Source organism: Gambusia affinis, linkage group LG09, assembly GCF_019740435.1.
Source record: "Gambusia affinis linkage group LG09, SWU_Gaff_1.0, whole genome shotgun sequence".
In the NCBI taxonomy this organism is placed as follows: domain Eukaryota; kingdom Metazoa; phylum Chordata; class Actinopteri; order Cyprinodontiformes; family Poeciliidae; genus Gambusia; species Gambusia affinis.
Window position 1 is genome coordinate 15,873,823 of NC_057876.1, and position 20,522 is coordinate 15,894,344.

A 20,522-nucleotide genomic window follows, 5' to 3' on the forward strand; every position below is an offset into this window, starting at 1 on the left:
CACAACAACATTAGAGCTAGGTAGCACTAACAACATTAGTATTTTTGAAAGAAACACAGCCAAACAGGGAAGCGCCGAGCCAGAAATAGTTGGAAAAATAAGAGAATAAGTAACAGCGTTCCTCAATGGCTTCATACATACATAAAGACAAAGTTAAAGATGGGATTTCGATTGTTGTCCATTCATGGACAACAAGAACGGAGATAAATATTATGAGAATATTGCATACAATAGAAATGGTTTAAGATTAAGCATTGTTTTCAGGGCTAAATTCACACAAAACATTAAAAGATTTATAAACTTTCTCACATGTTTCATGTGTGAATAGGTTGCTCATTCAGACAAGAACTTGTCACTTATTAAACTATCAAAAATAACAATGTCAGCAATTGGTAACACTTACATGCAATGGTAGAAATGAACATTTGAAACTTCTTGTTGTTGTTCAAACTTTGTCTCAAATTGAACATGTTTCATAAGTGAATAGCAATAAGGCTTGAAATAAAAAAACTATGATTTTTCAAAATCCTTTCTCAATACAACTAAAACAGTTGATCCCTGACTACAATAAAATGCATACTGTTGAGTTCTCTTTTGTAAAAACATTGACAATGTGATGTGGTACTTAATACTTTCAATTAGCTACATGAGACATTTTTATTGGCAAATGAAGTCCTTAAAGTTACATTATTATGTGAAGCTTTAAAACTTTTTTCCTGCTTTTTAAACTTTATAATAATTTCAAATATATACATATATTTAAAAGCAAATGCTGGTTTCCTTTTAGTGGTTCTAACAATCATCACTTCAAAGTCCTGCTTATATTACTGTTTGCAGAATAATTCTTTGCAAAAGCGCTGTTGCTTGCAACACAGGATGTGTTTCCAGAGTTCCTGGTTCTTTGAATGCAATTGTTTTTCCAGTGCAGAGGAAGGAAACTAACAGGAGTTTCCTTTGAAAGAGGAAGGTGCCCATTTCCTTTCTGTTGAAGAAAAACATGTTTGTAGTGAAGGAGGGACGTGGGACAAGAATGAGTTGGAAAAGACACACAGAATCTGTTTGCCATTCATTCTAGTAACAAGTTTCAAACGGACAAGCGCATAGAAGAAGGCGGTTTTACTGGTAAGAAGACAGGTTACTAAATCTGACTTAAGGTTTTCAATTATTTCAAGTTAGTAGTTGTATGTCAATGTTTTTTTACCTGTTACTGCAAAAACAGATAGTGCCAGAAGAGAGCTGAGCCAGCTGACATTAGTTTTGTTCATTTACCTCATTTTAATCACAGCATGGATTTGTGCTGAAGTATGGTTCTCATTATCCCTAGACGTGTTGCTACTATTGATCCAGGAGCTACTGTTTGTTAGCGCATAATTTAAGACAACTCATAAATATTGCTTCTTCTTTAGTGTGCGGATGACTGCATTCGTTATCTACTTGTACACCACTCAATTAAGATGCTTCATAAGATAATTAATTGTATGCCTAATGGACTGCAATATTTAAATCATGGATTATCTGTGCGGATCGCTCTTTATGTGTTTCTGAATACTGTGTATGAGCACTTAAATTTTTTTTTTCCCTTTGATGTTAGCTCCAGAGCTGTGATTTCTTAGTCCTTGCCTAAAAAGCTGGGAGAATTGTGTGCTTTTGACAGGTCTGTCTTTCATTGTCTCACAAAGGACTTAGTCAATAATCGTGAAAGGATCATGCAGTTGTGACTGAGCTTGGAGGGGGATTCCGTTCATGTTTTATGTATTTCACACATCCTCAGAACAATCCAACCTAGTAATTAATGCGCAAAATAAGCATAATCATAATGCCTGTTGAGAATTTGAAAGTGTAGCAGATTTCACAATATCTCTCAGTAATGGAAAGGCATGGATTTTGTAATTATGCTGCCTTTTTAATGGATTTCATAGCAGTAATATGTAGGGTTCATCTGTCTTGCATGCTCCAGGAATATCTATCAGGGCATAGAGGTGTGTTCACTGGGGAGGCAGACGTTAGATGGTTTACCAAACCACCCTGACATCTTGTATCACATCTGTTCTGGAGCAGGCAGATGGTGTCCTTGACTCCTAGAACAATTGAAGAGCATTGTGTAGTAGCTTTTTACTATTCATAAAGTCATATGTTACTACAACTGACTTTTTAAAATGGAGCAGTCAAAACTTGATTTCTAGGGAGTGTTCAATTCTGCTTTCTTTAATAATTTATTCTGTAGTGCTGGTACGTTTTTGGGTTACGTTGTTGCTAAAAATAAATTCTAAACATATTCTAAATGCAGTTCAACATTATATTTTGTTCAATAATGATTTTAAAATTGCACACAGGACTTATGGTTTTCAACAACATCTTTCTACTTGACATGCTTGTGAAGATCAGATTTCTTGGGTTGAGATCTATTAGCAGTCCTGTCGGCGCATTCTCCCATCAGAAGTGACAATCTTTTCTGTTTCCCCAGCCTTCTTTATAGTTTTATTTAATTATTGCTCCTACTATCCTACCTGTTTGGATGGGCAATCTTATATTTTATGGTTTGTAGTAGTGCCATAATTTTTTTTTTAATTTTTAAATAGTCTAATCTTAGCTTTGTGAGCTGTTCAAAGATTGGGAAACTGTTTAAAAAACCTCTGATTTAATCTCTGACTTGTCTGATGCTTTTGTTGGTCTTTGTGACACTCTTTATTAGTTACAATTCTCTTCAGGCATTTACAGAACAAATGTATTTGTAACAAGATTAAAGACACACAGGAGGGCAATATTTTATGATGTAGGCAAAGTCTGAAGGCAAATGCTAGATTTTATTAGGGTACATCAGACTAAAAGGGGTTGAATGCACATGCACTGGTTTTCCTGATTTAACATTTTTGGTTGGAACATTACAAAATTGGATGCCTTTAAGAAGCAGGCATACTATTGCCAGGCAATATGCCACTGCAGGATCTATTTTGAAATAATTTTAGGAGAAGTTGTTCTTGTAGCCAGATGTATTCATCCCAGACATAAAGCAACAAAAATGTTACTTGTGTTAGTCTTACTTGCAGTTAGTTATATCAAATACAAAAAGCAAAAGAAACCCTCCCCTAGCAGCCTCTTTTGTAGGCAATCACTCTTCAATCTTTGGATTTATCTAACACCAAATGAAGCAAATATACAGCTGGTGCATAGAATATATTAAAAATAATTTTTAGGCCAATGTTTGGTTTGTACTTTTTTGTAAAATCATAACCAGTCATTGATGTTTTTGAAAGGCAGAAATAAACAATAGCTATTGGAGTCCAAATCTTTCGTTGGAAGTGAAGTGGGCGAATTACAGTTGTTTAAATATCAGCTCTTTCGCTCACTGTAGTTGTGAAGGAGGAGATCAAAGAGAAAACAAATCAGGTTGTGTTTAGATTCATGTTTGTATTCACAGTATAAAAAGTCTAAACACTAAGAGTGTGGAACTGTTTTAAAGAACCAAGCAGGATTTTCTTTTTAAATTTGATGCAGTTTGTACTTAAAAGAAATCTCTCGACAAGGAGCTTTGAAATATTTAGTTGGTGAAATGAGGAATGGTGAGTTTATTTAATAAATAAATGTACAATTTATTTAACAATAATTCCACAGTTTTTACAGAACAAAATGTATATTTTACATTGGTTCTCATTATGCCAAAATGTGTATTTTGTTCTGTAAAAACAAACAATTCAGTTCAAAATTAGCCATGCTTTTGATTAAGAGATATGTCCCCAAATTATCTAACAGCACTGTTTTCTCTGTGCTTTTTACTTTGAAGCTGACAGTTTAGGTTTTGTACAATGGGGAAGTATTAAGTTAAAGCTGCGGATAAATGTCAAAAACAAATAGAGACAGTTTTCTGATGCTCTGACTGTGAAACAGGCAGCTTACTGACCTTGAAGGTTCATCAGTATGTGACTTTTCAATTGTAAGCGCTGGGGCTTTCAAGAAAGGGACTAAAAGAGAATATTTTTTCTGCATGGCTACCTCACATTGAGACGTTCCCCCCGTGGGATTCTGTTTGATGTGTGACTAACAGACTGCACAGATGTGTGCTGGTGTGAAATTAATTTCTTTTTGCCTTTGACGGGGTGAATTTATGTCTGCGTGGTTTTTGAAAGAGACAGTCATGTCTCACAGCTTATCTGTTTATGGATATATATGCATGAATATAGGGATGCTCAAACCCAAGATTTTTGGTTTACATTAAATGATGATGTCTAAGTTCAAGGTATCCAGCCATTGCTGATATTTTTGCAAATGGATCTAGAACACATTAAAGTTATGATACAGAGCAGCTAGACCTGTATGCAGATTGCTGAGACCAAGGGGATGAGGGCATAATGGACTTCCAAACTTAGCAACTCTCCTGCTTCAACTGCTTAGTTTTAATGAAGGTACAAAAATTTATCTGAAAAAGCCATTATATTCATTCACAAACACATCTTCATGACAAGCTTGTATGCTATGAAAGGGATTAGTTATTCAACAATGTAAATTTGAGAATACAAGGAGCGCCACAAAACAACTTGATACAACAAAAGTTTTATTTTAGCCCAACAAAGACAAGAACACATGATGGTCAAAGTTTCAAACTGTTTTCAACAATTGGCCCCATGTAACAAGTTTTCTATGCAGTTTCTAGAATGTAAATGGGTGTACCTACCTTGTGTCTGTTAACAATTGCAAGTTATGTAAGCTCCATGGCAGACAGGGGTTGAAAATGGAAAAAAAGGATAAAAATGGATGCATGTAGCTTGACTTTCCTGTTGCCTGGGAAACACCCTCCACCCGGGAGGTGTGGACTTTATTGAGGTTTGAAATTTTACGCAATTGCTAATGTTTGCCCATGATGCATGTAATTCACCAGTTCAATGCTAAGAAGCTTACAGGAAGTCGCCTGCACTGTAAACAATCATCCTCCACTGCAAAGAGAGAAGTGCTAATCCACACAAGGCAGCTATTAATGTTCATTCAATATTTGGAAGTGTGGCCAACACAGACTGAACCTTCACTTAATTAGTAAAGTTGGTAAAAAGATTGGTAAAACTACAAGCAGACCACAATTCTTAAACAGCAAAGAGAATTGTTTTATTAAGTCATTAATAAAATGGTCAAGCAATGGTCAGGCTAGTTTTCATGTTATCTGCTTGATATCATAGTTGGTTCCCTTCTGAGATAACTTCTCTTTGATATAACTGCTATAGATGCTTACACAAAACATATAAAAATGCATTTCTTTTGTTTCTATTTCTTTTTGAAAACAATAACATAGCTGAAAAAAGTGATGCTGCACAGCATGGGACTCACCCTGCACCAAGGTCCACTGACAGAATTCTTTCATATTATGCTTCACCATATGTGTAAACCTAAGGTAACCTGCCCAGTAAAAGAAAAAAAGACATTTATTGATACATTAGAATTTTATTATTATTGAGAAAGGCTAAACATTTTAATATTATTAACTGTAAGTATGCAGAAATGTTTCAGGCTATTACCTTAAAGATCCATAATATAATCAGCCCCACTTGATACACTTGAATGAATAACGCACAATTATGAACACTGACCAAAGAGCAACACGCAAGAAGTAACCAAGCACAAGGAGCTAGCTCACCATGACTGTTCTCACCCTCTCTCCCACTGCTTGAAGCCATGCAGCACAATGCTGTAATGTCTATGATCATGGCAGACATCACGGCTGTCAGAGAGCAATGCACATGCTCTGCGTTCTCTTTCGTTCTTGTGTTTTATTTATTTCCTAATTAAATAAATATTAATGTATATAATTAAATAAAATGATAGCTACTGCAGTGTACAGAGCATTACAAGAACAAAGAATGGCTCTCAGTGAGGCTCCAGTCCTGTCTTCTTAGTGAAGAGAAATTTAGAAGACTCGGATCGTTCGTGAATGTCACCTCACTATATTGCAGACTTTTGGACACAGTGTTGTTCCACATTTGCGACACGTTAGTCAACATCTCCGCACAATAATTCAGCGCAACGAGTGACTTTTTTTTTCAATCAAAAATGCTTATGTGTCTCTGTACAACTAGCTTTGCTAACATTACGTCAACGGACCTTACCTTTCTTTTAGCTTCTTTTCTAAGTGACGAAAAAAGTTAGACGTAGTCCAAACCGTCTGTGAAAGCGAAGCGCTGCTGAATTAGCTGTCGCCATCGGATATTTTATGATTTATGCAGCGCAGTTCTGTTACTGACGATTAGACAGACATCTTCTGCCGCTAAAAGAAAACCACTGCGCATGTCTCGGAGCCCCGCGTGCGAGTGAACGGTGGGGACAGGGGGTAACAGAAACACGTAATTGGTAAGTCACGTTGTTGCTCGGATTTTAATCGGTGCGTTTTGCTTCCAGTAAAAACAAACATGTTAACAAATAAACTGGACAGTATGCTGTAAGTTTTGTGATATTTCCGCAGTTGCGGTCTTGATTGGTCTTGAAATAAAATCCCGAGTCCTCAGCTCCCGAGACCGAGACAAGACCGAGACCAAATGCGGTGGAGTCCGAGACGAGACCGGTCTCGAATACTACAACACTGGGGCTAGCTTCTTTCTATCCTAGTCTCATTCTTGCGCAAGATAAATAGTTGATGCCAATTTAAGCACTCAATCATTGGGGCTGTTTTATAATTGGCATTGTAAATCAAACACAACTGTAGCATACTAAAATGCATAGAATTGTATTTTATAAAATTGGATTTTAATCAGTTTATCTGACTGGATTGATCTGATTGTATGTTTCTATGCAGAAATTGGACCTGCTTTTCTTGTAAAGTGAATTAATGCAAAAATACTGTCTACGATATTGGATAGAACGGTGGAATCAACAAGATATTTCATCCAAGAATGATGTGAACAACATTCGATACCAGTATTGGATCTGCTCAATCCCACCAACCTTATGAGTTTATGTTAATTGTTGTGAAGGTTCTTTCTCGGCCACTTCTCAAACAGGCAGTGGTTTGCTTTGTTAGGATGTGACCTCATCAGCCTGACTCCATGACACTCCACCTTCTCTGAGCAGCAGGAGCAAGCAATCACGTTATCACTCAAATACGCAGAAACCTACAACTACCCACACAGAGCAGAAGTAAAGGAGTATAGGAAGGACTTAAAAGATCTTCTCATTGAGATTCCAGGATATATCTGCCTATTTCTGACAGAACGTGCGCAGAGTGTGTTACTGTGTGCATAGGAAAGACAAGCAGAATGTGTGAGAGAGAGGAAAAGAGAGAGAGAGGGAGAGGGAGAAAGCGAAACAGAGGAGGCACAGGGGTGGGAGGGTAGATCATGCATGTGCATTATCTCAGCTCCAGAGGCACAGCAGCAGCAAACAGAAACAGCAGCAGCACAGGAGGGAAGGAGAGAAAGAGAAAGACAGGAGGGAGAGTCTGAGGGAGGGTTGTAGTCTCAAGCAAAGGAACAAAAGCTGCAGAGAATAGCTTTCCATCTTCGCTAAAAAGACCAACGGTGGTGTTTTACAAAGAGGAGGAGGTGGTCATGATAATAGTGAGACCATAACGGAACAGAAGAGGCACTCTGTAATCAGTGCAGACTGAAAGGAAGGCTCTTCTCCTCTTTGCTCTCCATGTTTTTGGGGACTCAGCATACCACTGCCTGCGTCTCCTAACCCAGAAGAGGATGTCTGTGTCAGGGAAGAAGGAGTTTGATGTGAAACAGATCCTCAGGCTCCGTTGGCGCTGGTTCAGCCATTCATCTCAAGGTTCTGCTGGTGGTGGAGGTGGCAGTGTGGGAAGCTACATCCAGCAGGATGGCCTGGACCACAGAGGAACTCCTGTCCAGGGACGGCTGAAGAGCCACTCACGGGAAAGGGGCATTGGAGGATTGCGGAAGACCAGCAGTCCTGTGCACAGCGTCATGTCGCAAACGCCAGGGCCAACACCTGTCTATGTCAGGACAGGTCATCAGTCATGGCATCATCAACCAAACACCATCCAGGGCCTCCAGGTCAACGAGGAGTATCCAAAGAGCATTTCCTCTCCCAGCACAACGAGGAAAGAGGAAACAAACTCTGGCCAGGAAGTAATGATAAGCAGCACAGAGGAACCTGCAGAGGTGGAAGCCAGAGACAGGTATGACTACTGATGGGTGTCAGTAAGTTTGGAGGCAGATATTGCTATGCCTCATTTGTCCCTTTGTAATATGCATGAAAATAGGTAAAGACGTCATTATAGGATTGCATTTTCTTTTTCTTTCTTATTTGAAGAAACAAGTTAACTTCAAAATAAAAATGTTATCTTAAGAAAAATGTCTGAACCCTATGGCAACATCAATTATAAAATTTTTTTAAATGTTTCCACTTGCTAATGGAGCTAAAATTCTTTTTAAGTAAATTATTCTTAAATCTCAATGTCACATTTTCTTAGTCATGTCAGAAAAACCTTCTGCTTTGTTTTGATGTTTTGGTGCTGAACCACATTAATATTCTTTAAATAAGCTAAATGAGGTCTACCTGCACAATATGTTTTCTGTATCTTGTTCTAGTCGGCTAACATCATGGCTCACCTGAGAACAGCTATTCCTTACTGTCCACAGCATGTTAGCCAGGGTAAACCAATAAAACATCTTTTTAATTATTTACAACAGGGGCCTTTTCTGCTTCCTTTTTCATTTTGTGGCCTGGATCACACTGTGAGTGCTCCTTCGCATTATTCCTATAAGCACTTCACTTTTTTACATGACACGCTAATGGATGTTTTCCATTGAAGTGGATAGCAGGAATGATTCATTAGATCATGTAACATTCATGTAACATGTCTCGGACCTATAAAAAGAGGTGGTAATGAATCAGGTGATTTATCCTTAGAGTCAGCCACAACTCTGTCCTGTTCGTGTGCTAAAAGCTAGTGTAGCTTCAAACAAGGTTAAAATCTTTTGACAAATCCTTATGCTAAACCAATTTAGTTGTAATAAATACCTTTCTTTGCCTATAAATGTTGCATTTCTTCTACACTTTGTCTTGTGATCCTACATCATCTTCAAGGAAGTAAACAGGTTAGAGATGTACCTGTGAGTGTCAGCCTGTTTGTGTGCATGCTGTCTAGCAGAACACTAAGAGCACCTCACAAGATAGATGAAAAGACCAACTCTCCTTTTATCTTGGCTGTGACATTCTGAGGTGATTGGTCCTTAAGCTCTGCTGATTCCTCGTGTGCCTTTGTTCCGTGCACCTGGTGATGAAATGAACAATGATGGTAAACCTGTTCCTTTGTGTTAGATAGAACTCAGTGTGTATTGCCAAATGTGTAGTCTGATGCTCTTCAGTGTAAAATGTGTCAGTGTGGATTGAATGAATGCCACAGGCAGTGGATGGTTGGGCTCCCTGAACTGAGCATGAATTATTCCGAGTTAAGATAGGGCTTTAGAATCAACTCCACATTCTTCTCTTCATGTTGGCATAATTGGCAGATGTTCGTGTTTTGGAGTCCCTGTGTGTGAAAAGGGCATGCATAAAAGATGCGCCTCACAGTGAAAATGCGTAGCTCTCCGACTCCCAGGAACCTTGAGTTCGTGTTGGCCAGCGTATTTTGACAATTATACTGAATTATTGAAACATTTCTGTTCTATTGGATCATAAAATCCATCCTTAGGCTATGTATTCACTACAACACTGATATTAATTTATGTATTAAACAGTGCTAGGCTTTTAACAACCAAACAACACCAAATTGTTTTATTTCTTACATAAAACTAGGCAGTTTGGAAATTAGAGCGATTTAAAAGGTCATTCTTTTAAAATGCAAGGTTTTTGTAACATATAAAAATAAGAACATCCTGTACAATACATCTTAAAAACAAATATATTAGGACAGTAAAGTGGACAACCTGGTTGCACAAATGTGCATGTACATATTAATCCCATTTCAACACTTGGCTAAACACCAAACATCAGTTAAAGTATTCAGAACATTCTATAATTGTGGTAGAATTTATTTCAGATTATTGCTGATTGAATCCATCCAAAATCTAGAATTTGAAGAGCGGTTACAAAATATTAAAAACATTTCTTTGAACAAAGGTATCAGTCAGGAAAGTGGCCTAAGGTTTTTTTTGGTTTGTTTTTTTTTCCCCCAGTTTTGAGCCAAGACATTCAGGTGTCTGAGAATTAAAGATGAAAAGGAACTTTACTTTTCAATATCACCGAGTGTCCAAATGTGTGTACACGGATCAATAATGGAATGACTTCATTTGAAGAATCTTAAACTTTTGTGTTGACCCAGACAGAATATGAAATATAAGTTATAATATAATATAAGTTGGAAAAGTGTTTACAACTCATAGTTTCATGTAATCTATAGTTCCATCTAATTTTATAACATCACAAAAATCTAGCATTTTTGCAGAGACGTGTAAGCATTTGAAAGCCGCTGTATACGTCTTGACCATTCAGAATGTAAAATAAAGAAAAATGTTTTCAAATATCAGCTCATCTATAGCTGTGTGTTGCATCAAGCTACTTTTAAATGCTGATCATGCCTCATGAAAACACAGCCACTGTAGCTTTGGTATAAACTCTCCATGTTGAGATGTATAACGCAAAGCCAAATTAGACCAGTGACTGTGTGACACATCATGGCTCATGCATTCATCTGTAGCTAAGCAGATGTGGATGGCACTGAGATATGTACATTTATTTACCTCACCAGCTGGGTGGCCCTAATACGTCTCGCATCATAAATCCCTGACACGTAATTTGTCACAGTCTCTCAGCCTGAAACTAGAGAGTGCTTCTGTTGCTTGTCAGGAAAAAACAAAAGTTCAGCTGTAGTTTGAAAATATGTCAGTCATTTCTTGGTGTGTGTGTGTGCCTCTCCATAATTAGCTTCATTCATGAAGTTGCTATAAATAGACTGTCCCATTAATGTGATTTTTAAATTCAAACTAATTTCCTGCTTGTACAGTTAATATTTCAAATTACTCTCAAGTTGAATTAACTGATAAAAACAATAAAGATTCCCCATTGAAATATCCTTTAATATAATATAGTATAGTGCAGAATTTAATTTCATGATGCAGTATCAATATATTAAATAACCAAAATAATTGCATGGTAAAAATTGTCTTATGTTTACTTTGTACATGATGTATTTGGGTCTTAAAAGGACATCATTTCAGTGTTTGCAAAAGTTTTCCCTTGAACATATTGTCACATTATGACCAGATATTAAAGGGATTTCATTTCAGTTTTCTTTGATGGAAAAACAAATTGGTTCTTTATTGTGAACTCTAAAAATTCATACATGGATAAAAATTTTAACTTGGAGCATAGTATCCACATCTCCTGAGTCAATGCTAATGGTTGAATAACTTTTTATAACAATTAAAGTTTTTTGGTGAATGTCTCTACCAATTTTGGACATCCAGAGACTAAATTATTTATTCTTTGTTATGTTCACGAAAACTCAAGCTAAGTCTAAATAGATGCTGTCTGTGAACATCAGTTTTCAAATTGGATCTGGCCCACAAGATAATTTCCTATGTTCACAGTTATTACAGTGCTCATCAGTCATGCAACCTATGTTCATATGTTCTTCAATTGAAGCTTTAAGCTTTATGAAGTTTGATGATCATTGCTGTCCTGCTGAAAGGTGAACCTCCACCTCAGTCTTTTGTGGCCTCTAACAGCTTTTCCCTCTAGCACAAGGGTCTTAAACTCCAGTCCTAGAGGGCCGCTGTCCTGAAACTTTTAAATGTGCCTCTGCTGCACCACACCTGAATAGAATAATTAGGTCATTAGCAAGACTCTGGAGAACTGATCTACACAAGGAGGAGGTAATTAAGCCATTTCACTCCAGTGTTTTGTACCTGTGGCACATCTAAAAACTGCAGGACAGCGGCCCTTGAGGACTGGAGTTTGAGAACCCTGTTCTAGCACTACTCTGTATTTACCTCCATCTATCTTTCTATCAAATCTGATCAGCTTTTCTGTTCTTGGTGAAGAAAAGCTTCGCTGCAGCATAATGATATCACCACTATTGTTCACCAGTGGGAATGATGTGCTCAAGGTAAACATAGATATAGGTATAATAACAGGGTGACCTTGTTTCTTTCTTTAAACTATGTCATCTTGTTAATCTAAAAGATTTCAGACTCACTGGTGTCCTGACAGCCCACCTGGGCTGTGTATCTCTGCAGTTCCTTCAGAATGATCTCATGCCTCTTGGCTTCTTCTTTGACTAATGTGGACAGCCATGTCTTGGAGGTTTTTTCAGATGTGCTATATGCTTTCATTTTAGGTGATGAATTGAACAGTGCTCTCTGAGATGTTCAAAGTTTGAATGACTGTATAACCTAACTCTGCCTCTCCACATTATTCCTGGTCTGCTTGTTGTGATCCTTGGTCTTGCTGATGCTTATTGGTCACTAACTGATACCTAAAAACCTCTTAAGACTTCACTGAACAGCTGGATTCAAACAGAGATTACATTACAGACAAGAGGACTCTTTGAACATATTAAATGACTTCTGATGGCACTTGGTTGCACTGGATAATATCTAGGAGGATTAGATTAAAGGGGCCCCTACCACACTTATCAACATATTGCTTTTATTGTTCTGTTTGTGAAATACATATGTTTAAAACTTTATTGTGTAAAGTTCTTAACCCCCTAAGATAAGATGTCAGATGTTATTAATGTCTGACACTAATAATGTCAGACATTATTAATGTCTGACAAAGTAATTCCTTTCTTTGTCGTTAGATATAACATTAGTTTATATAATTTTCCTCTTCTAAGTGAGTGTATCAGTCCATTTAAGCAACATCGTTAAATTCTGCTCATAAACTGAAATGGGGTTCAAATCATTTCTGTGCTTTTTGTCCTTTTGTGTCCCTACCTATATACGTATACTTGTTATATCCTCATGACTTTCATCCAAATAACCTCTTTGCAATGTTTGACAGAGAATATATGACCAAAGTTAACCTGAGTGGAATAGAAACCCTGACCTCTTGCACATGAACAGTAACAGAGGCTTGACTCAGCGTGTTGTTAGTTTGAATGATATCTCAATTCCCACTCCACCACCTTGGAAAAAGAAATACTACCACCTCTCCCCCTGTCAACAACAGTAATTGAGGTGTTTGCTGAATTATCAAAATGCCACAAGATTCACGTGTAACAGGACACAATAAGACGCTATAAGTTGTAAATTTCACTTTATCTATTGTAATCTTAAATGACATCTACACAGGTGATATTTTTGTCTTAAATAAGCACAAAGGACTTGGATAACAAGGTCAAGCTAAAGATGAAGATAAACATGAAAACAGTCTTTGTCTTTCTGAATCAAAGCTTTAAAGTGTGGTGAATGGAAATACAACCACATTAATGCTGGACACGTCCAACAGATATGTTCTGTTCAAATATGGATGAGTCAATTTCTCCTCAAAGTGAAACTAATTCTAAGAAAGTAATCTGTGGCTCTGTTTTCTATTAATTTATTAGTAGAGACCATGGCTTTATTTAAGCAGTGTCCCAGGGCACATTAGAAATGAAATCAGGAGGCTGGGATGAGGATGTAAAACACAACATGAAAGAATAGAATAAAAATGTGGCTACATCTTCAACAGAGATGAAAAGATATTTATCAAAAAAATCATTTGGTTTATAATAGTGATAACAGTATACTTATTAGAAATTAGAGAATAAGAAGCTAATAAACAATAGTCATTTGATCTCATTTTGATTATTAATACATAATCAAACCAAATCATGACATCAACAGTTTCCTTTGAACTCTAAAAGCTTGCTTTTTAAATTTTTTCATGAGACTGATGTAACTCTGCACAATAGTGCCCCTTGCTAAATTTCTTTGACCTAAAAAAATGTTTTAGCCTTCCAGTTCTCCTCTTAGGTTTATTTAAATGTATTTGTCTTGTCTTGTTTTGTTTTGCTCCTCCTCATTAATGATGCTATTTTACATTGATCAAAATATTGATTAATTTAGTCTTAATATTAGCATTCAAACAATAAAAAAGCTATCTATAATTTATTCATATTTTGTTTAATCTGTATGTACAACTTGAGCTATAACACTGCATATTAATATGTTTATGCACTAACTTTGACAGTCTAATGGTGATGACAGACTCATTCTCTATGCAAGTTAACCTGCCAGCAGCAAAGAGCTTTCTGCTAAGATCTGCACATTTTTCCTTTACAGAACTCCTCCAAACCCCCAGCGCACACGTTCACGAGTCTTTCTGCCTTTGTGAAGACCCTCATTGACATAATGCATCCTCTAGCTGCAGACCCCTTGTGTAAAATACATTGCAGTCTTTCTCTGAATTTGGTTGCTGCTGTTTGCAGTTTTGGTCAGGGCTTCTGTTTAAGATCTGCAAGGTCATAGACAGACAGAGCCAAGCATTACACAAGCAATTTCAGAAAAATCTGGAATTAGAACATCTAGAATTTTTATGAACGACATAGCTCTTCTATTTTGCTCACTTTCAGATCACTAAAAGTAGAAAGCATGTTGGAGCATGTTTAAAGATTACTGCCCAAACATTTGGACAAGCTAATGAAATGTTGGGAGAATAAAATATTATCAGACTATGCTGAGGTTTAATTCTCTGGTTATTGTTGCATGCACCATATTTAGAAGAATAATGGCATTGCACATCAACCCAAAACCAACAAACAAGCAGTGTAGTTTGGAGATGGAAACATTGTGGTGTGGCCTGTCAGTTACCTCATGGCTCTGGCGACCCTCATATGATTGATGGAAGGATGATTGAGAAATGCATGCAATACAAGAAGGGTATTTTAAGATAAGGCAGTGATCCCAAATGCAAATAACCAAAATCACTTCAAATCATTTGAAATCTAAGAAAAGGAAGACAGTAGGACCCCAGAATCTTCCAGGTTTGAAGACAATTTTTGTGGACGATTTGGTCAAAATCACACCTGAGCAGTACAAGTAACTAGTTCCTTCTTACAGGACATGTCTTGAGGATTTTATTACCAAAACAACATTCCATGTTATGTACTTATTCCCTGTGCCAAACTATGTAGTTACCCATAACTTTATTGCTAGGATTTTTTATTTTGATGTCTTGGGCATTTATCGACATCTGGTGTAACTTTCAAGTTAGTAGGTTAATTAGAAATATATTTACTAAGAAAAACAATGTCTTTTGGCGTTTGTAATAATATACAGAAAGAACATTTTAAACATCATGAGCATTCGTCTGATCTTCTCCCCTGATCAAGTCGCTGTAGTCGGTGAGTTTGTCTCTCAACTCAAAGCCCAACGGGAGAAGAATGACTGTCAAAGTACAGAGGTTGAAAGATTTCATGAAAGACACAGATTTGGCACATGAAGCATGAAGTTCTTTAGGAATTTTTGGATTCTCAACCCAGATGAAGCTGCTTAGTGGGCTTCAGGGAAAAATGGCTGTTATAATCCATTTTGAAAGATCCACTTCCCTTTTGGCCCCGCCAGGCAAGACTTTTCCTCTTGTAGAAAGATGGAACTGATACTGCTAGGAAAAAGACTGAGATTTCAAGCAACAGCAATCTGCTACAGCAATCTTGGCAATGCAAATGGACATATTATGTCCTTAAAAATATCAAATCTTAATCAACCATTGTGTTAATACTCCTGAGCTTTGGATTTGTTTGAATCTTGTGGTAGAATTAGCACATGGTGATTTTGTAAAACAGACTTGAAAGAGGTTTCTCACCTTGAAAAGGTGTAAAATACTGTAAATTATCATCCTCACTTGCATAGCCTGAGATAAACTGTCATTTGAACATATCTGCTGCAGTGAGTAACATTATGGTGAGAAACCTTTAAAAGGTGTGAAGACCAAATGACAGGTTTTCAGGTGATATATGCTGTTTGCATAAAATCTGCTCAGAGATAACGTGCAATAATTAAAAAAAAGCTAAGTCTTCTATTGTGGTTTAGTTTTTTAGACCAATTTAATTATTATTTTGTGCTTATACATAGCCAGTTAACTTTTTTTATGGGCTCTCACATTTTTTGTGAATTACTGAGTAATATGGTCATGTGCTTGAGCCGCACTGTCCCAAAAGCAGTTACTTTATTGCAAGGCGTTTTGGAGTTTTAGTGCCTTAATAAAATTGGGCTATACCTCTGATGAGCAGCCCACTACTAGGAGCGCAATATGCACCTCAGCGTAAATTTACGGCTCCCCTGAACGTGGTACCAAAGCAATTAGTGTCGGAGAGATTGGTAGGCATGAAAAAGCCCTACAGCATGCCTCGGAGCCAATAGAAAAGCAATGGATCTGTTTTATAGCCCAATTGCTTATTCAGTCTTGTTTGGTGTTCCTTTGCGAGACTCTATAGTCAGTGGGGAATACACAGACAGGGCAATAAATTACATTTGGATTTAGCATAAAGTCACCCAATAAAGATTAGACTATAGGATACTGCGATGACTGCAGAACAACATTAACTATTCCCAGAGGAACCATATCATTGCTTTTGGTAAACAATGAAAAAAAAATGTTGAATGTTTGGATCCAAACTTTAAAACACCGTGTTAAACGGGACATCAATATGAGCCCTAACCCACTCCATCTTTACTGCGGTATAAATCTCTGTGTGTGCAAATACATTATGCTGCCACGCATTACAGTTTGGATTTGCAGTTTACTTCTATTGACAAATCTGTAATTTAACCAGTTAAAGCAGCTTTCATATCAGTGCGTGAAAGACGATAAATATGAGCACAAAGTGTTGCTTCAGCCAGCAAAAATGTACTATTTCCTTGTGTACTATCAGTCTTCGCACAGCAAAAAGTCCATGAGATGTTGGGAATTTCTTCTGGAGAGAGAGCTCGGTTGTTTATGTGGCTTAGCAAACAACCTGAAATGTCAATGAACACACTTTCTCTGTGAAGGACACCAGAGTGACGGGTTGCATTATTTTCCATGAGTGTGAGGGATTACTTGGATGCCTGTAAAACAGCGTGTAATCTAGCAGCCTGTGGGGACTGGGGCACTCAGCCTCACCAAAATGTTGCAAGAGACAGACTGGTTCACTTGTTAAGTCACTGTTTTCTATGGAAGACACACACTCACACAAACATGCTGCAGATACACACGGGAACAGCAAATAGGAGTTTACATTCTGTCTGGATCCTGGTGCAAAGATAGGGGAGCTTTCTTGTCTCATTGGACAACGCACTTAGCTATCTCCTCATGTACAGAGTTTATACATAAGAGTTTTAGTTTCAGCTTAGCACAGCACGGAAGATAGATTTGTCCTGCAGGGAAAAGGATTCAGGGGTGTCATGTGCCAAACTAAGCTTCTTTTTTGCTTATCTATATGTGTACAGCCACTGGCTTCTTGTTTATTCTCAGACGGGATAAATAATTCATCTAATTAATTGCTCTGAATTAAAATTTCCAAACTCTTTGTCTTTATTCTCACATGTCTCTCAAGACTGATTACAATATTTTGCTATTATATTTTATTTTATTTATGTAGTGCTTTTAAATGGTGTAATGTCATCTTTTTAGTTTTTCACCACCTGTGATGTCAGATCATAATCCAGAAATCTGGAGTAATGAATCTCTTCTTTCTTTGCATCTTGTTTTCCACAGGTTGGTTCTGAGCAATTTGTCCAGAATGAACACCAATTCCTCCGATGAATTTTTCCAGGCCACAAACCATGCAGAGCAGACGTTCCGTAAAATGGAGACCTACCTCCAGCACAAGCAGCTGTGTGACGTACTTCTGATAGCAGGGGATCACAAGATACCAGCTCATAGGTTGGTGTTTGTGCTTCTGCCTGCTTTCATTTCATTAATTAGTCCTGCATCTGCTATAGATTAGAGGTGAAGCTGCCATTCTGTGAGGTTCATTAAACTAGTGAGGGATGTGTTAAAGCTTCGGCGTGGGTCTTCGTTTGCTACACACTTCAATAATTCCAAAGAGTAATTGGGTGATGTTTGAAATGCAATGCATACATAACTGTACAACTGCACTGATCAAAGATTCGGCCTATTTCTGATTTAATGCTCTCACCAATACCATTTTTTCCAATCCCAATTTCTCTTAAGAAACAAAATGCTGCTAAAAACTATTATGTATTTTTAGAGCATAGGTTGTTTTGTACCAAAGCTTTTTTTTGACATAAAGTGACCAACTCTGCAAAAGAATAAAATGGTTATGGTGGGAAACAACAAGCACCCATAAAGGTTTTGCTCTTTGATGGAGTAGTCTAAATGAACAGCCAAACAGCACTTGTGCTTACTTTGACTTTATTTTACACCATCGACAGACAGTAAAAATAGATTCTTCCCTCAGTAACAACGGGCATACTGACAAGTGTTGATTAGTACAACTTGGAATGTTACGTTAAGGAAAGGAAAAATATCAGAAATTTGGGTAAGTGGTGAAGCTCACGATTAATCAATTCCTGTCACCCTCCATCTTCTTGGTGCATCCTTGAATAAAAAACATGTTTCTTCATTTGTGCTGCTGTGATCTTAGTACACCCTCTGTCAATTCTTATTATGGCTGATGCAAAGAAAAGCTGCGCTCCACTGCACAGAGGTGTCAATATTTGTCCACTGGGTCCTAATAGCCTGGTAGCAATTGTAGTAACTGAAGTGAACAGATCACATGATGTACTCTGAATGGCAAAGGGCTCTTTCTGATCGGATTAGTCTATATGTCAATTGGTCTTTTGTTTCCTCATCCAAACAGAAAACAATATTCTCATGTGCTAACAGTTTTCAGCACCTGTTCATATTTATTTGTGTTTAATGTGAAGATACGATTTAGGAATCAAAACATTGTTGCCGGAGGTTATAGTTTTATTATTATGCCATCTGGTCTTTCTGACTACTATGGAAATAAATAGAAATGAAAGTCCAGCTATTGAAATGAGGACAATACTTCACACAAGTGCTTTTTCGCATTTTGTCACCTTAGAACCACAAACTAATGTTATTAATGTTAAATAGTGCATCATTTTCAAATTGAACTAAAGGGATACAAAATGTTCAGTATTATAAAATATGTGTCACTGATTTGCACAGAGCAACCATAAGTCAATCATTTGTACTGTAACATTTACTACAATTATATCTGCATGTCTTTTGGAGTATGTCTCTGGTAGTAAAACACTTCACATCCAGTGATGAAGAGAATACCGCAGATTCTGAATTTAGGTTTGAACTTTGACTTTCTGGCTTTATATTCTAAGATATTTATATGTTTGTCTAAGCTATTCAACTTTTGCTCTATCGCTACTGAATGGCAACCCCAAATCTCAGTGTCAAGTCTCTTGCAGGTTCTCTTTCAGGAATGTACTTTATTTAGTCTAACCCATCTTCACCATCAAACTTTGAGCAGCAACCCTTCTCTGGCTGATGAAAGGAATGATGCTGCAGCCATATGTGCTACCTTTGGTCTCACCTGACCAGAGCACTTGTACACATGTTTTTTGCTGTGTCCCTTTCACAGGCAACTAGAAACATCTTTTTCTCAATAACTGGCAATCCTGTCAGGAGGAGCAGGTATAGAATATGGATGATGGATAATTTTTCTTACACTTTGCAATTATGTTCTTTTTTATATTCATGCTTTACATAAAATTCCAATTCAGTAGACTGAAGTTTAGGGTGCAAGGTGAAAAATACTATTGTGAGGCACTATATCCGCCTGCAGATATAAGGATGGCTATTGGGACCATGGAATGTAATCATTCACCGACTAAGTAGACTTATGTAGTTGAAGGGAATTTCTTAGTGACCTTGAAAAGCATAAAACCACTCAAGCAGCATCAGTACAGCAGGAAACTTCGGACAGTAGCTACATGATAAATGGTAATTACTTTAACAGAACATGATCAAATAAACTCTAAAGATTTGCTTTTACATAAAGTGCAAAGCTATACTTAAAGAAGCACAGTCTTTACATTTTACCCCATCCACGTCTCCCAGCAGACACAAAAACCTATGAAGAAAAACATACTAAATGCTCTTTCTCCCCCCTCATGGCAGGCTCGTCTTAAGTGCAGTTTCGGACTACTTTGCTGCTATGTTTACCAGCGATGTGAGAGAGGCAAAACAAGAGGAGATAAAGATGGAAGGAGTGGATCCTGAGGCCCTCAGATCACTGGTACATTTTGCATACACTGGTGAGTGCCTATAAAGGAATTCACTGGGTTTGGTAGGATGTTATGAGACCTCTGTAATCCTGCGTGATTAAAATTGATCAACAAGGTAATTCAACAATTGACTTGCAAAGTGAGAATAACATCAAAATAAGATTTTTTTTAATATATATATATTTTGACAGACAAATGGGCTCTAATACATTTTCTGCAAAGTGCAGGAAATGCATTTTCTTAACATCACTTTGCTAAGAAATAACTTAACCAACAATGTCTACACTACCTGAAGTGGGTGTGTTTTGCTTTTAAGCATTCATTCACATAAAAATTTATAATCCTTTAGATTTCTTTATGACTCCACAAATGGAGCAGCAT

General features: G+C 37.2%; 1 protein-coding gene across 3 annotated transcripts in view; it reads left to right on the top strand.

The window, feature by feature from the left end:
- Positions 1-1,012: 1,012 nt before the first annotated feature.
- klhl4 (kelch-like family member 4) overlaps positions 1,013-20,522 on the top strand; it is a 33,364-nt gene continuing 13,854 nt past the window's right edge. Inside the window, exons 1-4 of one of the 3 annotated variants that reach the window (XM_044126900.1) lie at positions 1,035-1,122; positions 6,773-8,116; positions 17,626-17,793; positions 20,035-20,171. In XM_044126900.1, the coding sequence (XP_043982835.1) occupies positions 7,665-8,116; positions 17,626-17,793; positions 20,035-20,171 (757 nt within the window). In that variant the 5' untranslated portion in view covers positions 1,035-1,122; positions 6,773-7,664. Of the gene's footprint in view, positions 1,123-6,772; positions 8,117-17,625; positions 17,794-20,034; positions 20,172-20,522 lie in introns of all 3 variants that reach the window. The other 2 variants (XM_044126901.1, XM_044126902.1) reach the window with 2 other exon arrangements.